This window comes from Anomaloglossus baeobatrachus, chromosome 4 (genome assembly GCF_048569485.1).
Source record: "Anomaloglossus baeobatrachus isolate aAnoBae1 chromosome 4, aAnoBae1.hap1, whole genome shotgun sequence".
Classification (NCBI taxonomy): Eukaryota; Metazoa; Chordata; class Amphibia; order Anura; family Aromobatidae; genus Anomaloglossus; species Anomaloglossus baeobatrachus.
In genome coordinates this window covers 361,641,359-361,656,134 of record NC_134356.1, presented here as the reverse complement: position 1 = coordinate 361,656,134, position 14,776 = coordinate 361,641,359, and the positions used below count along the sequence as shown (strand labels likewise).

General features: G+C 39.9%; 1 protein-coding gene across 3 annotated transcripts in view; it reads left to right on the top strand.

The window, feature by feature from the left end:
• Positions 1–14,776, top strand: part of GRAMD4 (GRAM domain containing 4) — a 179,028-nt gene that overhangs the window by 105,193 nt on the left and 59,059 nt on the right. For all 3 annotated transcript variants that reach the window (XM_075345114.1, XM_075345113.1, XM_075345115.1), the window contains 5 exons: positions 193–251; positions 3,613–3,748; positions 4,511–4,536; positions 5,617–5,708; positions 6,803–6,894. In XM_075345114.1, coding sequence (XP_075201229.1) covers positions 193–251; positions 3,613–3,748; positions 4,511–4,536; positions 5,617–5,708; positions 6,803–6,894 — 405 coding nt within the window. The remainder of the gene's footprint in view (positions 1–192; positions 252–3,612; positions 3,749–4,510; positions 4,537–5,616; positions 5,709–6,802; positions 6,895–14,776) is intronic.

Sequence of the window (14,776 nt, the reverse complement as noted above, 5' to 3'; positions counted from 1 at the left end):
TATAAAAAAAGTTAGCAAATAAGTGCTGTTCCAAATGGGTTTACCTATAAGTGTGTAAAACAGACAAAATGTACCACGAGAAGGGCAATTTTTCTATTTTTACCAAAAATGCATGAATCTATGTGAAAGGTGTTTTGTAATCTGCTGGCCTAGGCACTTGATTAATGATTTGTACTCTATTTTCTTTATAAGGAGTGAAGAATCTGTGGCACCACAATCTTCGAAGGGACAGACTCAGAACAATGGAGCAGGTACTGTTGCCTCTAAAACTTGATGAACAGTGTCAAATCAAGCATAGTCTTGAAGGGAAGTTAATTAGAAGTTGTGTACATTTAATCCCTCAGTGCGCCATAGGAATATTCCATTATAGAATAGAAGATTCCAAATAAAAAGCATATTAAACATGATGTACACATAGAACACAAGATATTCACATATTTCGCACACTTGCACTTTGTGTTTTGTGCAGGCTATTTAGATCAACTTTGGAGCCCAGATCTTCTAATTAAAATGCCTATGAATTAAGAGTTGTTTGACACAGTAATTTTTTTTTTCCTTAGGCTTGAATACTTTTTAAGAGGACCTTTCATCAGTTTTAGTTTGGCTACAGGGTGGAGTAAAACATTTTAAATTTTCCACTCTGTTGTAGAGATATTAGATTGTAAAGTTTAGGCCATATTTGTTAAAGTTGAACGGCTTGTTGCCAGAGAATTTTTTTCTGGGGGCATGTACTTCTTCCCCCTCCATGAGGTCTACCAATCACAGGCAGGAAGCGTTATACAGTTGAACCTGCCGCCTCTCCTCAGTGATCTCTGAGAGCTTCTGTATACAGCAGAGCTCAGCACTGCACCACAATAAAGAAGAAAAACTAAGAAAGCTACAATTTATTTATGTCTGCAGCCACTATTCCTTGATGTGGCGCGTTTCACATGCTCAAACTGGTAAAAGATCCTCTTTATATTTAAAGACTACACCGCTCACATCAAAGTTTCCCTCTCATGCCTCATTGTATAAATGATGCCATATTTAATGAGCAGTCTGACATGGAACTAACTAAATGGAAATGAGTAAATAGGTGATTTCCTGTGAGTTGACATCTAAACTAGTGTTAAATGCGGCTCTGTTTTAATTGCCTCAAATATTACCACTTCTGATTTATTTCTGATATTTTTCTTATTTACCTTCTTGTCCGAGGAATAATCAATTAAAAGTCGACCTCTCCTTTAAATGGGTTGTTCAGTCTTCTGATAAGTTTAAAGCTAATTTGTGTCTATGAACCTGAGAATAAAGGTAGAAAACAACCAAAATAATGTTTAAAAAATACACATCCAAACATGTCCTCTATAGTAAAGTATCAATCTTTATTGTACAAAAGATTTAAAAATCACACCAAGAGGAGAACAATAAATAGATAATATACACAATAATATCATAGGTGAAAAGTAAGAATTTCAGAAGAAATCATCTGTCAGTAGGCTACATATGGGTGCATCCTTAATCCCAAAGATGTGTGCTAAAATAATCACGCAAGGGCCACTATGCAAAAGGATCAAATCATATGGAGAATATAGTGCTAGATTTCCCATGGCCAATCAATATAACATAGCAGGTATACCAGTTCCAATGAGTAACTATTAAATGAGCACAACACATCATAGAGTTAATATTGCTTACTTATAGTAAACACTCCGGAGAGATGAGTAACGCATTTCGTGGTATTCCTCGGGGGGCTGCTAATTTGTTTCAGCAGAATTCTGAATCCTTACAGCGTACACACTGCGCACAGTCAGAATTCTCCAATATTGCTGGAGAGAGCAGGCGGTCACTTTACCAGAAGGATGCGATTTGCATACCCCCTGCCACATTCCAACTAGATGTGTTTGGCCTTGCTCAATATAACTGAATTGAGCGAGGCCAAAAAGTATAGTCAATGTGGTTGGAAGTATGCAAATTACATCCTTGTGGCCACCCATTTGTGTGGTGTGCATGCTGTAAGGCTTCGGAAGTTTAGTCATAGTGAATATATATATATATATATAGATAGATAGATATAGATATCTATATCTATCTATATCTATCTATCTATCTATCTATATATCTATATATATATAGATATATATATAGATATAGAATTTCCCAGAAGACAACCCCTTGAATTTTGTTCACATTTCTTGTTTCTTCTGTGTATACTATGAACCTGTCCTCAAATAATTCCCTAGGAATTAAGTCATCTATGGGGCCAAAAGACAATGGTGGGTGTCTGTTAGAACACTACTACCACAAATGAGAAATGGCTTTTTGTAGCTCTCCAGAAACCAAAGATTTTATTTTGGGAGAGAGTGGTTTGATACTAAGTAAAGATATTGTGTTTTATTAAAATTGTTTTTAAACCGCTGATGTCACATTTTGGTTAGCGTTATAGTAAATGTCACTCCCTGTGGTTTGAAGTATCCCTGCTGAAAATTCATATTTTTGGAGATACTAGCAGTAGTAATACTTAACTTTTGTCCCTTCATTGCGCTGGTAGTGGTCCACTGTCCATGTAGTGGTATACAGTCTGTATTGATTAATATAGGATTTCCACATTTCCAAGTATTAGTTACGCATCATCATACTGTGGCTTATCAATGAGATGATATAGTAACACTGCTATTGTAATAAGTAGTGCTTAGATGGATCCTGCTAAAAGGAGAACGCAGTCATCGCTGCTCTCCTCTCTGAGGACGGCTGGCTCATAGATGTATCATTGAGCTCTTACATTAAATTAAGGTCTAGACAGCACTTTTCTTTAAAAAATCAGCTCAAAGGGTTTTTCACAAGTGCAGACTAAAACATTGGAAGTTTGTTTTTTCTAAGAGACCTGTGGTTCAGTTAGGCCAGCACCATAGCCACTGATATCCAGTGCTGCTGTACTTTTTCTTGTGGTTACTATTGAGTTGGGCGGCACGGTGGCTCAGTGGTTGGCACTGCAGCCTTGCAGCGCTGGGGTTCGAATCCCACCAAGGACAACATCTGCAAGGAGTTTGTATGTTCTCCCCGTGTTTTCATGGATTTCCTCTGGGTACTCCTTTTTCCTCCCACACTCCAAAGACATACAGATAGGGAATTTAGATTGTGAGCCCCAATGGTTCCTGATGTATGTGAAGCGCTGCAGAATATGTTAGCGCTATATAAAAATGAAGATTTATTTATTTATTTAGTTTAACTTACGTGTTATAGGAAAGTAGTGTTCAGTTTATTTTTTTACTAGTGATGAGCGAAGCTCTGCCATGCTCGGATGCTCCATAGTTGTAACGAGCAGTTGTCTGCTCGGATGGGCGCAATTCGAGTACTGGAGCGTAATGGAAGTCAGAGGTACGCTACCATTTTTCCACAAAAATATCCTGGAAAAATTCTTGCGTTCCCCATTCAACTTTCATTATACTCAAGTTGCACACATCCGAGCATCAGCTGCTCTTTGAGTACCGAGTATTGTAGTGCTCACTCATCACTACTTTCTACCCACCAACCAAAACTTGTGATATGTCAGAAGTTGCACAAGTGCAGTTACACTTTTAACATTTTCTGTAAATTTTTTTGTAAGTTTGACACATTCACTTTTTTCTCTTTAAGATAAACCCAGAAAGCAAACTATTTGCTCTAAAGTACAGAAATGGTTTTATGACCGATTCGGTGAATATATTGAGGATTTTCGATTTCAGCCAGAAGAGAACACAGTTGAAACAGAGGAACCATTGAGTGCGCGAAGGTAATTTTACATGCGCAATAGGTAGTACAAGGTTGTATATAAGATACCATCCACTACTGCTGATCTTTTATTAAACGGAACCTCTCAGCGGCCGTACCCCCATAAATCACCAACACATGTCTTCACTGCACCCTATTATTATTATTATTATTATTATTTATTTGCACTCGTGCTTGATTTTACAATTCTAAAGCAATCACTAAAGTTTAAGGAGCTTCTTTTACTGTAGACATGGTGGCGGTTTAGGGAGGCAGATCAACTGTCAAATTTCCTTTAAAGGGAACCAAACATCAGGATTTTCATGTTTAAGGTGCAGCCAGTGCAGTACTGGCACTATCATGCACGTTGTGTATGATCACCATCAGGGGGCAGCTCGGGTGTTTAGGCTGTGAAATCCAACTTTATAAAGTTGGAAAATTCAAGCACTTTTTAATTGACGTGTGCACCTCTCTCCTAATGTCCGCGCGGGTTATGCACGTGTATCCCCGCCCCCCCCGCCGCCTGTTCCTCCCTCTCTCTAGTTGTATTCAAATTTCTCTCTTCAGAAACATGGCGCCGGAGTTGACACCTGTGCATAGCGCTTATCTCCAGCGCCATGTTTCTGAAGCCCGCAGTAGCTAGTATTACCTGCAGCTACGATATCGTGCTGCCCCAGGACACAGTGACCGGGTCTCGCTTTGTTTGTAGATGTGAAAAATGCTTCTTTTACAAAGGAACAATGAAGAGCATTTCTGTAACCATTTTATTTTTTTCTCTCTTAAGGTTGACTGAAAATATGAGACGACTAAGTAAGTACCAAATATTCTAGCTGGCATATCTTATGATGTTTTTCTTTAATAAGAGGATGATTGCTACTGCTTTGCCCAGTGCTGTATATCATTACATTGAGATTTAGAAATGTGATTTGATTATACAGCTTGAGAACCTATGAAATCTAATTACAAGGCCTAGTAACATTTTGTCTAATTAGTCAGAGATGGTTTGTATTGAACTTTCCATTTCCCAATTCCTCTTTTAAGCCACATGGTGAGCATTTTACCTCAGTATTTGTAGCCAAAACTAGGAGTGGGTAATAAATACAGAAGTGGTGACGTGTTATTATATTTTTCCTCTGATTGTTCTGCACCTGGTTTTGGCTACAAATACTGAAAAAACTCACCAAATACTCACCATGTGCACGTGGCCTGAAGAGTAGAGTAGAGTTGAGCGAATCGGTCATAATCCGGGTCCGGCGGATCCGGATCGGGTTGCCGGCGAAGTCCGGATCTGATCCGGAATCCACCGCAATGTAAATTAATTGGGAGTCTGATCCGGGACGAGAGAGAGAGAGAGAATAAATAAATATCGTGCACCCCGAATCCCGGGACTGGTCGGACTCGGATCGGGCTCTCAAACCTTGCGGATCCGGGTCCGCTCAACACTACTTAAGAGGAAAACATATTCAAAACAAAATCCTAATTAGATGCTATGTGTTAAGAGTATGTAACAACTTTGCAGGCTTTGATTTGTTGGGAATATTGTGTGTTCTGTTTCTTACAAATGGGCCCGTGTGCACCTGCACTAATTGTGGGTCCGCCCTAGCTCTAAGAGGTAATGGGGCCCATTTCAACCCAAAAAGCAGGTGTTATTATGCACTCTGAGTTATTGGACTGCAAAGGGCCCATATCCAGTTCTTGCACAGGGGCCTCTGTGTGTCTGTCCTTGAACCAGAGGTTCGGAGGCATGGAGTGTATCCGAGGACTGCTTTATCAAAGTCAATCCTTATGAAATGCTGTTTTTCTTTATGGCAGTTGGAAATACATTGTTTGATAGGTGACATTGTGATGCCAGAAGTTTTGTTTATTAACAGAAGCATTTCTGCCTATTAGAGAGAGGTGCCAAACCTGTTACAAATTTTGTGAAGAACCTTTCTGCCTTATCAGACTGGCATTCTGTTTATACGTCTGCAATTGCCTTTATTGTAAGTATATGCTCTTTTTATATAACAGTCTTGCATTTTATTTTATACTATTTCAGACATAAGCTAAATGTCTTCTGTTCTAAAGTACACTTGCATGGTCTTTTGTATTAGTGACTAGCTGGTTGTGATATACTGCATTTTTTTTAATTGGCATAGGTATTTTAGGCTAGTTTCACACTTGCATTGAACGGCATCCGTTGCATTGCGTTGTGTGACGGATGCAACAGATGCGTTGCATATAATGGTACAACGGATCGTACAAAACAACGGAAAGCTTTTTTTTTTCTTTACAGTTTTACCGGCAGCAGAGACTTTTGTGAACGATCAGCTGATCACCCGGCGGCCGGGCGATCAGCTGAGCGCTCTCACATGCCGGGCGATCAGCTGAGCGCTCTCACAATGCCGGCGGCCGGGCGATCAGCTGAGCGCTCTCACAATGCCGGCGGCCGGGCGATCAGCTGAGCGCTCTCACAATGCCGGCGGCCGGGCGATCAGCTGAGCGCTCTCACAATGCCGGCGGCCGGGCGATCAGCTGAGCTCTCACATGCCGGCGGCCGGGTGATCAGCTGAGCGCTCTCACATGCCGGCGGCCGGGCGATCAGCTGAGCACTCTCACAATGCCGGCGGCTGGGCGATCAGCTGAGCGCTCTCACAATGCCGGCGGCCGGGCGATCAGCTGAGCGCTCACATGCCGGCGGCCGGGAGATCAGCTGAGCGCTCTCACAATGCCGGCTGCCGGGCGCTCAGCTGAACGTTCGCCCACCTAGAGACAAAATAAAGTTTCTGTGATTAAAAAAAAATGAGCATGCACAGTGAAAAATAGAGGATTCCGCCGCTCAAAAACGTTACATGCTGCGTTCCTTCCGCCCGGTGTAAGCAACGCAGCGTCAGCCAGTGGAAGCAACGCGGGTACTTTTGGCACAATCCGTCCTCCATACAAGTCTATGGGAAACAGCGGAATCCGTTAACGGATTCCGCTGTTTTCCAAAAGGGCGGATTGTGACGGAAGGAAAAAAACGCAAGTGTGAAAGTACCCTTATACAGATAACTATACATTTGTATAATACTATTAATTTTTTTTTCTACTTTTTTAGATCTACATGAATGCTGTATGGCATGGCTGGGCCATCCCTATGTTTTTATTCTTAGCTATTTTGAGGTTATCCCTAAATTACCTCATTGCCAGGTAAATTATTCCTTCCTTCCCACTATTTCACGTGCTATTATGCAAATTGAAAATGGGCATATAAGAGATTTCTAGCTTAACCAGAACATTTGCTACAATTTACAAACTATGGTCTCTTCCTACTTGTTTCTCTGTCTTAATGAATGTTGCATTCAATTACTAAAGCTTGCACATAAAAGCCGGAGTTGAGAGATGGTGCTAGACAGAGAGATATAGCTATATATACACAGTACAGACCAAAAGTTTGGACACGCCTTCTCATTCAAAGAGTTTTCTTTATTTTCTTGACTCTGAAAATTGTAGATTCACATTGAAGGCATCAAAACTATGAATTAAAACATGTGGAATGAAATACTTAAAGTGTAAAACAACTGAAAATATGTCTTATATTCTAGGTTCTTCAAAGTAGCCACCTTTTGCTTTGATTACTGCTTTGCACACTCTTGGCATTCTCTTGATGAGCTTCAAGAGGTAGTCACCGGATATGGCTTTCCAACAGTCTTGAAGGAGTTCCCAGAGATGCTTAGCACTTGTTGGCCCTTTTGCCTTCACTCCGTGGTCCAGCTCACCCCAAACCATCTCGATTGGGTTCAGGTCTGGTGACTGTGAAGACCAGGTCATCTGGAATAGCACCCCATCACTCTCCTTAGTCAAATAGCCCTTCACAGCCTAGAGGTGTTTGGGGTCATTGTCCTGTTGAAAAATAAATGATGGTCCAACTAAACGCATACCGGATGGAATAGCATGCCGCTGCAAGATGCTGTGGTAGCCATACTGGTTCAGTATGCCTTCAATTTTGAATAAATCCCCAACAGTGTCACCAGCAAAGCACCCCCACACCATCACACCTCCTCCTCCATGCTTCACGGTGTGAACCAGGCATGTAGAGTCCATCCGTTCACCTTTTCTACAAAGACACGGTGGTTGGATCCAAAGATCTCAAATTTGGACTCATCAGACCAAAGCACAGATTTCCACCGGTCTAATGTCCATTCCTTGTGTTCTTTAGCCCAAACAAGTCTCTTCTGCTTGTTGCCTGTCCTTAGCAGTGGTTTCCTAGCAGCTATTTTACCATGGAGGCCTAATGTACAAAGTCTCCTCCTAACAGTTGTTCTAGAGATGAGAAGGTCCGTCCAAACTTTTGGTCTGTACTGTGTGTGTGTGTGTGTGTGTGTGTGTGTATATAGATAGATAGATATTATTATTATAGATACACACACACACACACACACACACACACACACACACACACACACACACACACACACACACCAAACGTTTGGACAGACCTTCTCATCTCTAGAATAACTATTAAGAGGAGCCTTTGCAGCAGTATGTGTATATGTGTGTATATATATATATATATATATATATATATATATATATATATATATATATATATATATATATATATATATATATATATATATATATATATATATATATATATATATATGTGTGTATATATGTATATATATATATATGTGTGTATATAATATATATATATATATATATTATGCGTGAATGTGTGTATATTATATATATATATATATATATATATATATATATTATATATATATATATATATATATATATAATATACACACGCACACACATACACGCACATATATATATATATATATATATATATATATATATATATATATATATATATATATATATATATATATAATATGCGTGAATGTGTGTGTGTATATTATATATATATATATATATATATATATATAATACACACGCACACACATACATATATATATAATATATATATATATATATATATATATATATATATATATATATATATATATATATATATATATTTAGAATTAGACACATATATACTGCAAATTACAGTTCTTGGATACAGTCCTATTATAGTGTAAAAGTTGACGAAGCTTTATCATGGCATACTGCAAATTACAGTTCTTGGATACAGTCCTATTATAGTGTAAAAGTTGACGAAGCTTTATCATGGCGAGTGAGATTTCTTTTGCCCACTGTATTTGCAGAAGTTTGCTAAGTTTCTTTACCTTTCCATATTGTCTTTTCATCATGTTTTCTTGTCTGCTTGACTCATTCTAGCCATATTGTGAACTACTAAAAAACCGAAAGGCATTTTTATGACACTCTCTATTTTGCTAATTGGCATTAGGCATGAATATGCATGGATATTTCGCAATTTCGCAAATTGACTTTAAAAGCCAACATTTTTTTTCTTTAGATTTACACTTGTGCTTTAAAAGTTATGTCGAAGTAATTGAAATTCTACATATTCCAACTGTGACAAAAATAAAAAATATGAACTCATGGAAAAAAAGATAAAATATGATTCTTACAAAATCATTTATTCTCAGTCATGAATGGAAACCAGCTTTTTAGCCCTAATCCTTTATATTAAAAGCTTTCTAAATAAAAAAAAACACATTCAGTTAGGTGTGTAAAAACATTTAGCTGCCAAATCTGTGTATCTGTACAGATGTAGCAGTTCCCACCTTAGAGTTGACAGGATATATTGCCTTGGTGCACCTTGCAGTTCTATTTGTGTAGTCCTGCCGTTCCCATTCAGGATAATGGTTACATCCATATATCTGTATATGCTGGGTTAATATATGTATTTGTATATAGTTTTTACATCCTATATGTATAAATTTTGTATATTAATACTCAGATGTGCTTTGCATGTATGTGTGTCTGTAAATTGTAATAGCAATTCCTGTGCAATACCAATGTGGCTGGACTAGGACACACTGGTGAGATCTTTAATCACCCTAGTTGCTACAAACACCTAAAGACGAACTTGCGCATTAGTCCAAAATAAATCAAATTTACTGATTTCAGCAAAAATGTCTGGCAGTTAAAATTCATAGCCATACCATAGTTTAGTCAATCAGTCATCATCTGGAAAGAAGTTAGTTGTATTTAAAGAGAACATGACAGCTGCCCTAGCCCCCTAAATAACCACCACCCCTAAACTGGACAGGGTTTTAACTTAATTTTACACATTAAGCAGTAAGCAGCAAAAAATAACTTACTAGACAGTAGAAAAAGGGGGCAATACACTTTATGGTGGTGGTTAAGGAGGCTATGGTAGCTGCCAGATTCCTGTGAGGCATCTCCTTCTTTAAAGAGGCTTCTTGATGAAGAATAATCGGAGAGTGTAATCATACTTCCTTAAAAAATGTTTCCATGTTACCAAGGGACCTATTATGAATTAATTTATGACGAATTGAGAGGACCTCTATATCCCTCTTGCTACTATGGGGGCATGGAATAGTCAGCATGCATGCCAATGGCCATTGACTTCATCTTGTAGGGAAGACACCGAAGGAGATAAGTATCAAGGATTAGTAATGGGCGGACTCGCAGATGCCCGGGATTGGCGGGTCCAACCCGGTTAAAAAATTTGGTTTGGGCCCGGAATTGATCCTGGATATCTTGCCGGATGCCGGTACCAATACAAGTCTTTGGGGACTCGAATCAGGAACTTAACAATGGTGGTAGAAGGGATAGGGGGATTAGAGAAGGTGCTTTATACTTTCCAGTTGCTGCTCTGCTCTAATGCTACTTCCTTGTCCGCTCATTAACCTCATGTATGTGCACTACTTCCCCCGCCCATCAGCAGTCCCCACGTCTCTGGCTGCAGTCACACGCCCCTACCCTGTGTGACAGCGTGTCTGACTGCTTTCAATCAGATACTCTGTCTGTGTCTCTGTTGCTGTAAAAATAAATAAAAAATTGGTCCCATATATTGATACCCAGCACAGATAACGCATACTGCTGCAGGCTGCAGCCTGTGCTTATCTTGGCTGTTTATCAAAATAAGAGGGACCGCGTGTCTTTATTTAAATTAAAGGCATGCCCCCCCCAAGTTTGATACCCAGCCATAATAAAGCCAACAGCTGGGGGCTGGTATTCTCCGCCTGTTGAGACCCATGCTTATTGGGCCCCCAGCCAAAAATAGCAGCCTGCAGCTGCCCAGGTTTGTCGTATTTATTAAATGTGACAATCCTAGAACTTTACCCATCACATCCCGATTGCCCGGGTGCGTTGGCGGAGTAAATAACAGCTCAGAGCTGCCACTAAGTCCTAGATTAGTAATGGGAGGCATCTGAGACCCCCCATTACTAATCTGTAAGTGAAAAGAAATAAACACAAACACCCAAAAAATCTTTTAGGAAAGTTTTACACCATATCCCTGCACCCAATCTACACCTGCTGGCAAAAAACCGCATCAATACTGCATCATAATGCATGCGGTTTTGATGCATTTTTTTTTTTGCCAGGAGTTGTAGATTGAGTGCAGGAATATGGCGTAAAAATTTCAGCAGCAAATCTGCATTGCTTTGCAAAAAATGCACAAAACTGTTTTCATGTAGTTTCAGTGTGGTGTTCTGCCAGGAGGTGCAAATTTGGAGTTGAAATGTCTGCCCCAGATTTCAGCACCTAGTATACACCTCCTGGCAAAAAAGTTGCATTATTACAACCGCATGGTGTTTTTAATTCAAGTTTTTTTTTTTTTTGTCAGAAGGTATAGATGGGGTGCAGGAATTTGGTGTAGAAATTTCAGCATGAAATCTGCATCTCTTGGCAACCCCCCACCCGAAAGAAACCAAAACATGTAATTTTATGTCAGGAGATGCTGGTCTGTGAACTTGGTGACCTCACCTGAGATGAGGTGACCTGAGGTCTGGTTATGGTTACGGGCAGCCACAGGGGGGAGGACCATGGGAACCTCTCAGCTGTGAACGCAAATGACCTGAGTGATGTCACCACTCATCGCTGTGGCTCAGTCTCTGCCCTGATCTCACAGTGGGCGGTCATGTTCTATGCCTGCCTGTGCCTTAAGTATAGTTGCAGTGCTGGAATCATTGTGGTATCTTGTGTGGATTACGTCGGACCTGGTTTTCTTTGAGGTTCATAAAGGGGTGAAAGGGTGTTGTTTTTTTTTTGTTATTTCAAATAAAGGATTTTTTTTGATGTTTTGGGTGTATTTCTTCTCACTTAAAGATTATTAATTGGGGGATATATATATATATATATATATATATATATATATATATATATATATTATATATATATATATATATATATATAATATATATATATATATATATATATAATATATATATATATATTTATTATATATTATTTATATATTTCCTCCCATCACTAGTCTAGGGCTTGGTGGCAGATGTGAGCTTTTATTGAACCCTTATTACCCAGATTGCCACCGCACCAGGGCTATCAGGATGAGGCGGATAAAGGTCTGGGATTGTTGCATCTAATGGATGCAATAATCCTGGGCGTCTGCAGGCTGCTATTTTTAGGCTGGGGTGCCCAATAGGCATGGGTCTCACTAGCATGGGAATACCAGCTGTTGGCTTTATCATGGCTGGGCATCAAAATGGGGGGAAGACCGCACGCTGTTTTTTTTGTCTTTTTTTTTTAATTACAAAGAAAAAAAAAATCTGCATGTGGTCCCTCTTATTTTGATACACAACAAAGATAATCACACTGCTGGGGGCTGCAGCCTGTATCTGTATTATTATTATTAATAATAATAATAATAATAATAATAATAATATTAATAATAATATTATTATTTATAGAGCACCATTAATTCCATGGTGCTGTACATGAGAAGGGGGTTACATACAAAATACATATACAAGTTACAGTAGACAGACTAGTACAGAGGGAAAAGGGCCTTACCCTTGCGGGCTTACATTCTATAGGATTATGGGGAGGAGACAGTAGGTGGGGTGTAGATTGGGCGGCAGCTCCGCACGGTGGTCGGGCGGCAGCTCCGCACGGTGGTCGGGCGGCAGTGAGTTCATTGTAGATTGTAGGCATTTCTGAACAGGTGGGTTTTCAGGTTCCGTTTGAAGTTTTGCAAGGGTAGGGGATAGTCTAACGTGTTGAGGCAGTGAGTTCCAGGAGACTGGCGATGCTCGGGAGAAGTCTTGGAGTCGGTTGCGTGAGGAGCGAATGAGAGAGGAGGAGAGAAGGAGATCTTGGGAGGACCGGAGGTGACATGTTGGAGTGTAGTGGGAGATTAGTTCGGAGATATACAGAGGAGAGAGATTATGCACAGCTTTGTATGCTTTATCTGTGCTGGGTATCATAATATGGGGTGACCCTACGCCAATTTATTTTTACAGCAATGTAGACACACAGTGTCTCTGAGGGTATGTTCACACATCAGGTTTTTGCTGTGCGGCACAATCCGGCGTTTTTCTGAAGAACCGGATGTGGCAACAGCTGTCGCCGCATCATTTTTTCCGCCATAGACTTGCATTAGTTCCGGATTGTGCCGCTTGGCCTTGCGTTGCGTCCGGTTTTTGCCGTATGCGGCATATTTAGCCAGTGAAGCGGCTGGATAAAACGTTGCATGCTGCGTTTTTTACTGTGGCGAAAAAAAAACTCATAGTGCCGGAATGCGGCGCCATTTACAATGCAAGCCTATGGACGCCGGATGCGGCGTCCTGCGACAAAAAAAGTTTTTTTGAACTGCGAATGTTCAGTATCAAACCGGTTCCGGCACAAAACGGACGGGCCGCATGGAAAAACGTATGCAACGCATCCGTTTTTTTTCGCCGCATCTTTTGCATAGGTTTTTGAGCCGGATTCGGCCAGACAGAAAATAACTAATGTGTGAACTTAGCCTGATTGAAAGCAGTCAGATACAGTATCACACAGGGTGGGGGTAGGGCGCATCTGACTGCAAACAGATATGCGGGGACTGCCGGTGGGTGGGGGGAAGCAGTGCATTTACATGAGATTGAGTGGCCCAGAAGCAGTGTACAGCTGCAGGAGAGACTTGGCAAGTATAACGCCACCCGCTCCCCCCCTTCTGGGTGTATGTGTATAAAATTTTAAATAACCAAAGTTGCTGGACCCGGATCATTACCTGGAGTTCCCGGATGACTCTGGGCCTGTGCTCTGGTACTTTTGAACCTGCGCGGATCTGGAGTTTTACAGTTCGGGTCTGCCCATGACTATTCAGGATAATAAAACTTCAGTTCAGTGAGTAGAAATAGGAGTATGCTTTCAGAGATTGAATCATTTCTGCTGGAAAGTAACACCGTAAGATTTAGAGAGATTTCATTAGAACGAGCATTTCTACTGTAATTATTCATCACACCTGGGTGAGTCAGTAGAGAAATATATAGATGAAACCACATGTTTAGTGTGTGTGAATTTTTTGTCATTGAAACGTTTCCTGCAAAAGGCCTAGTAGTGGTCTAAACTCTCATTTTATAGCAAACCTTTCTGCAAAACCTGAAATCGTAGACTTTCTAAACACAATTAAGACCAGAAACGTTAAAATGTTCTTGATTTTTTGCAAAGAACTAATGGCTACTTGGGCCTAGGTGTTAGCCAAAAAGTCTGACTAGTTGTCATTATGGATTGGAGTTATATATCTGGGGCACTGATATGGTTTTACCGTTATTAGAATGTAAAAAGTCAAAGGAAGTTTTGAAAGTTTGCTGGTGAGCTTATTCTTTTTAAGAGATATTGAGTTACTGGTTGAACACCACCAAAACGTTTGGATGCAGTTTTTTCCTTGTTCCAAGACTAAATGGCAAGATCCTAAGAGTCACATAATGTAGTGTATATTGGAATGTCTTGAATGGATATGCCAGAAAAGCAAAAGTGTAAAGATTTCTAGAGCAATTTCAGCCAACAAGCTACCAGTCTATGGCGGTTTATTCAGGACCTATACATTTTTCAGTCTCATGTAGATACAGCTACAAAAATTGTAAATTTTTGATATGAATAAGATATTTTTCTAAAGCTTCTATATTTAAATAAAGCAAAAACAGGAACTTAAGTGTCATTCTATGTAAATCCAGTGAGA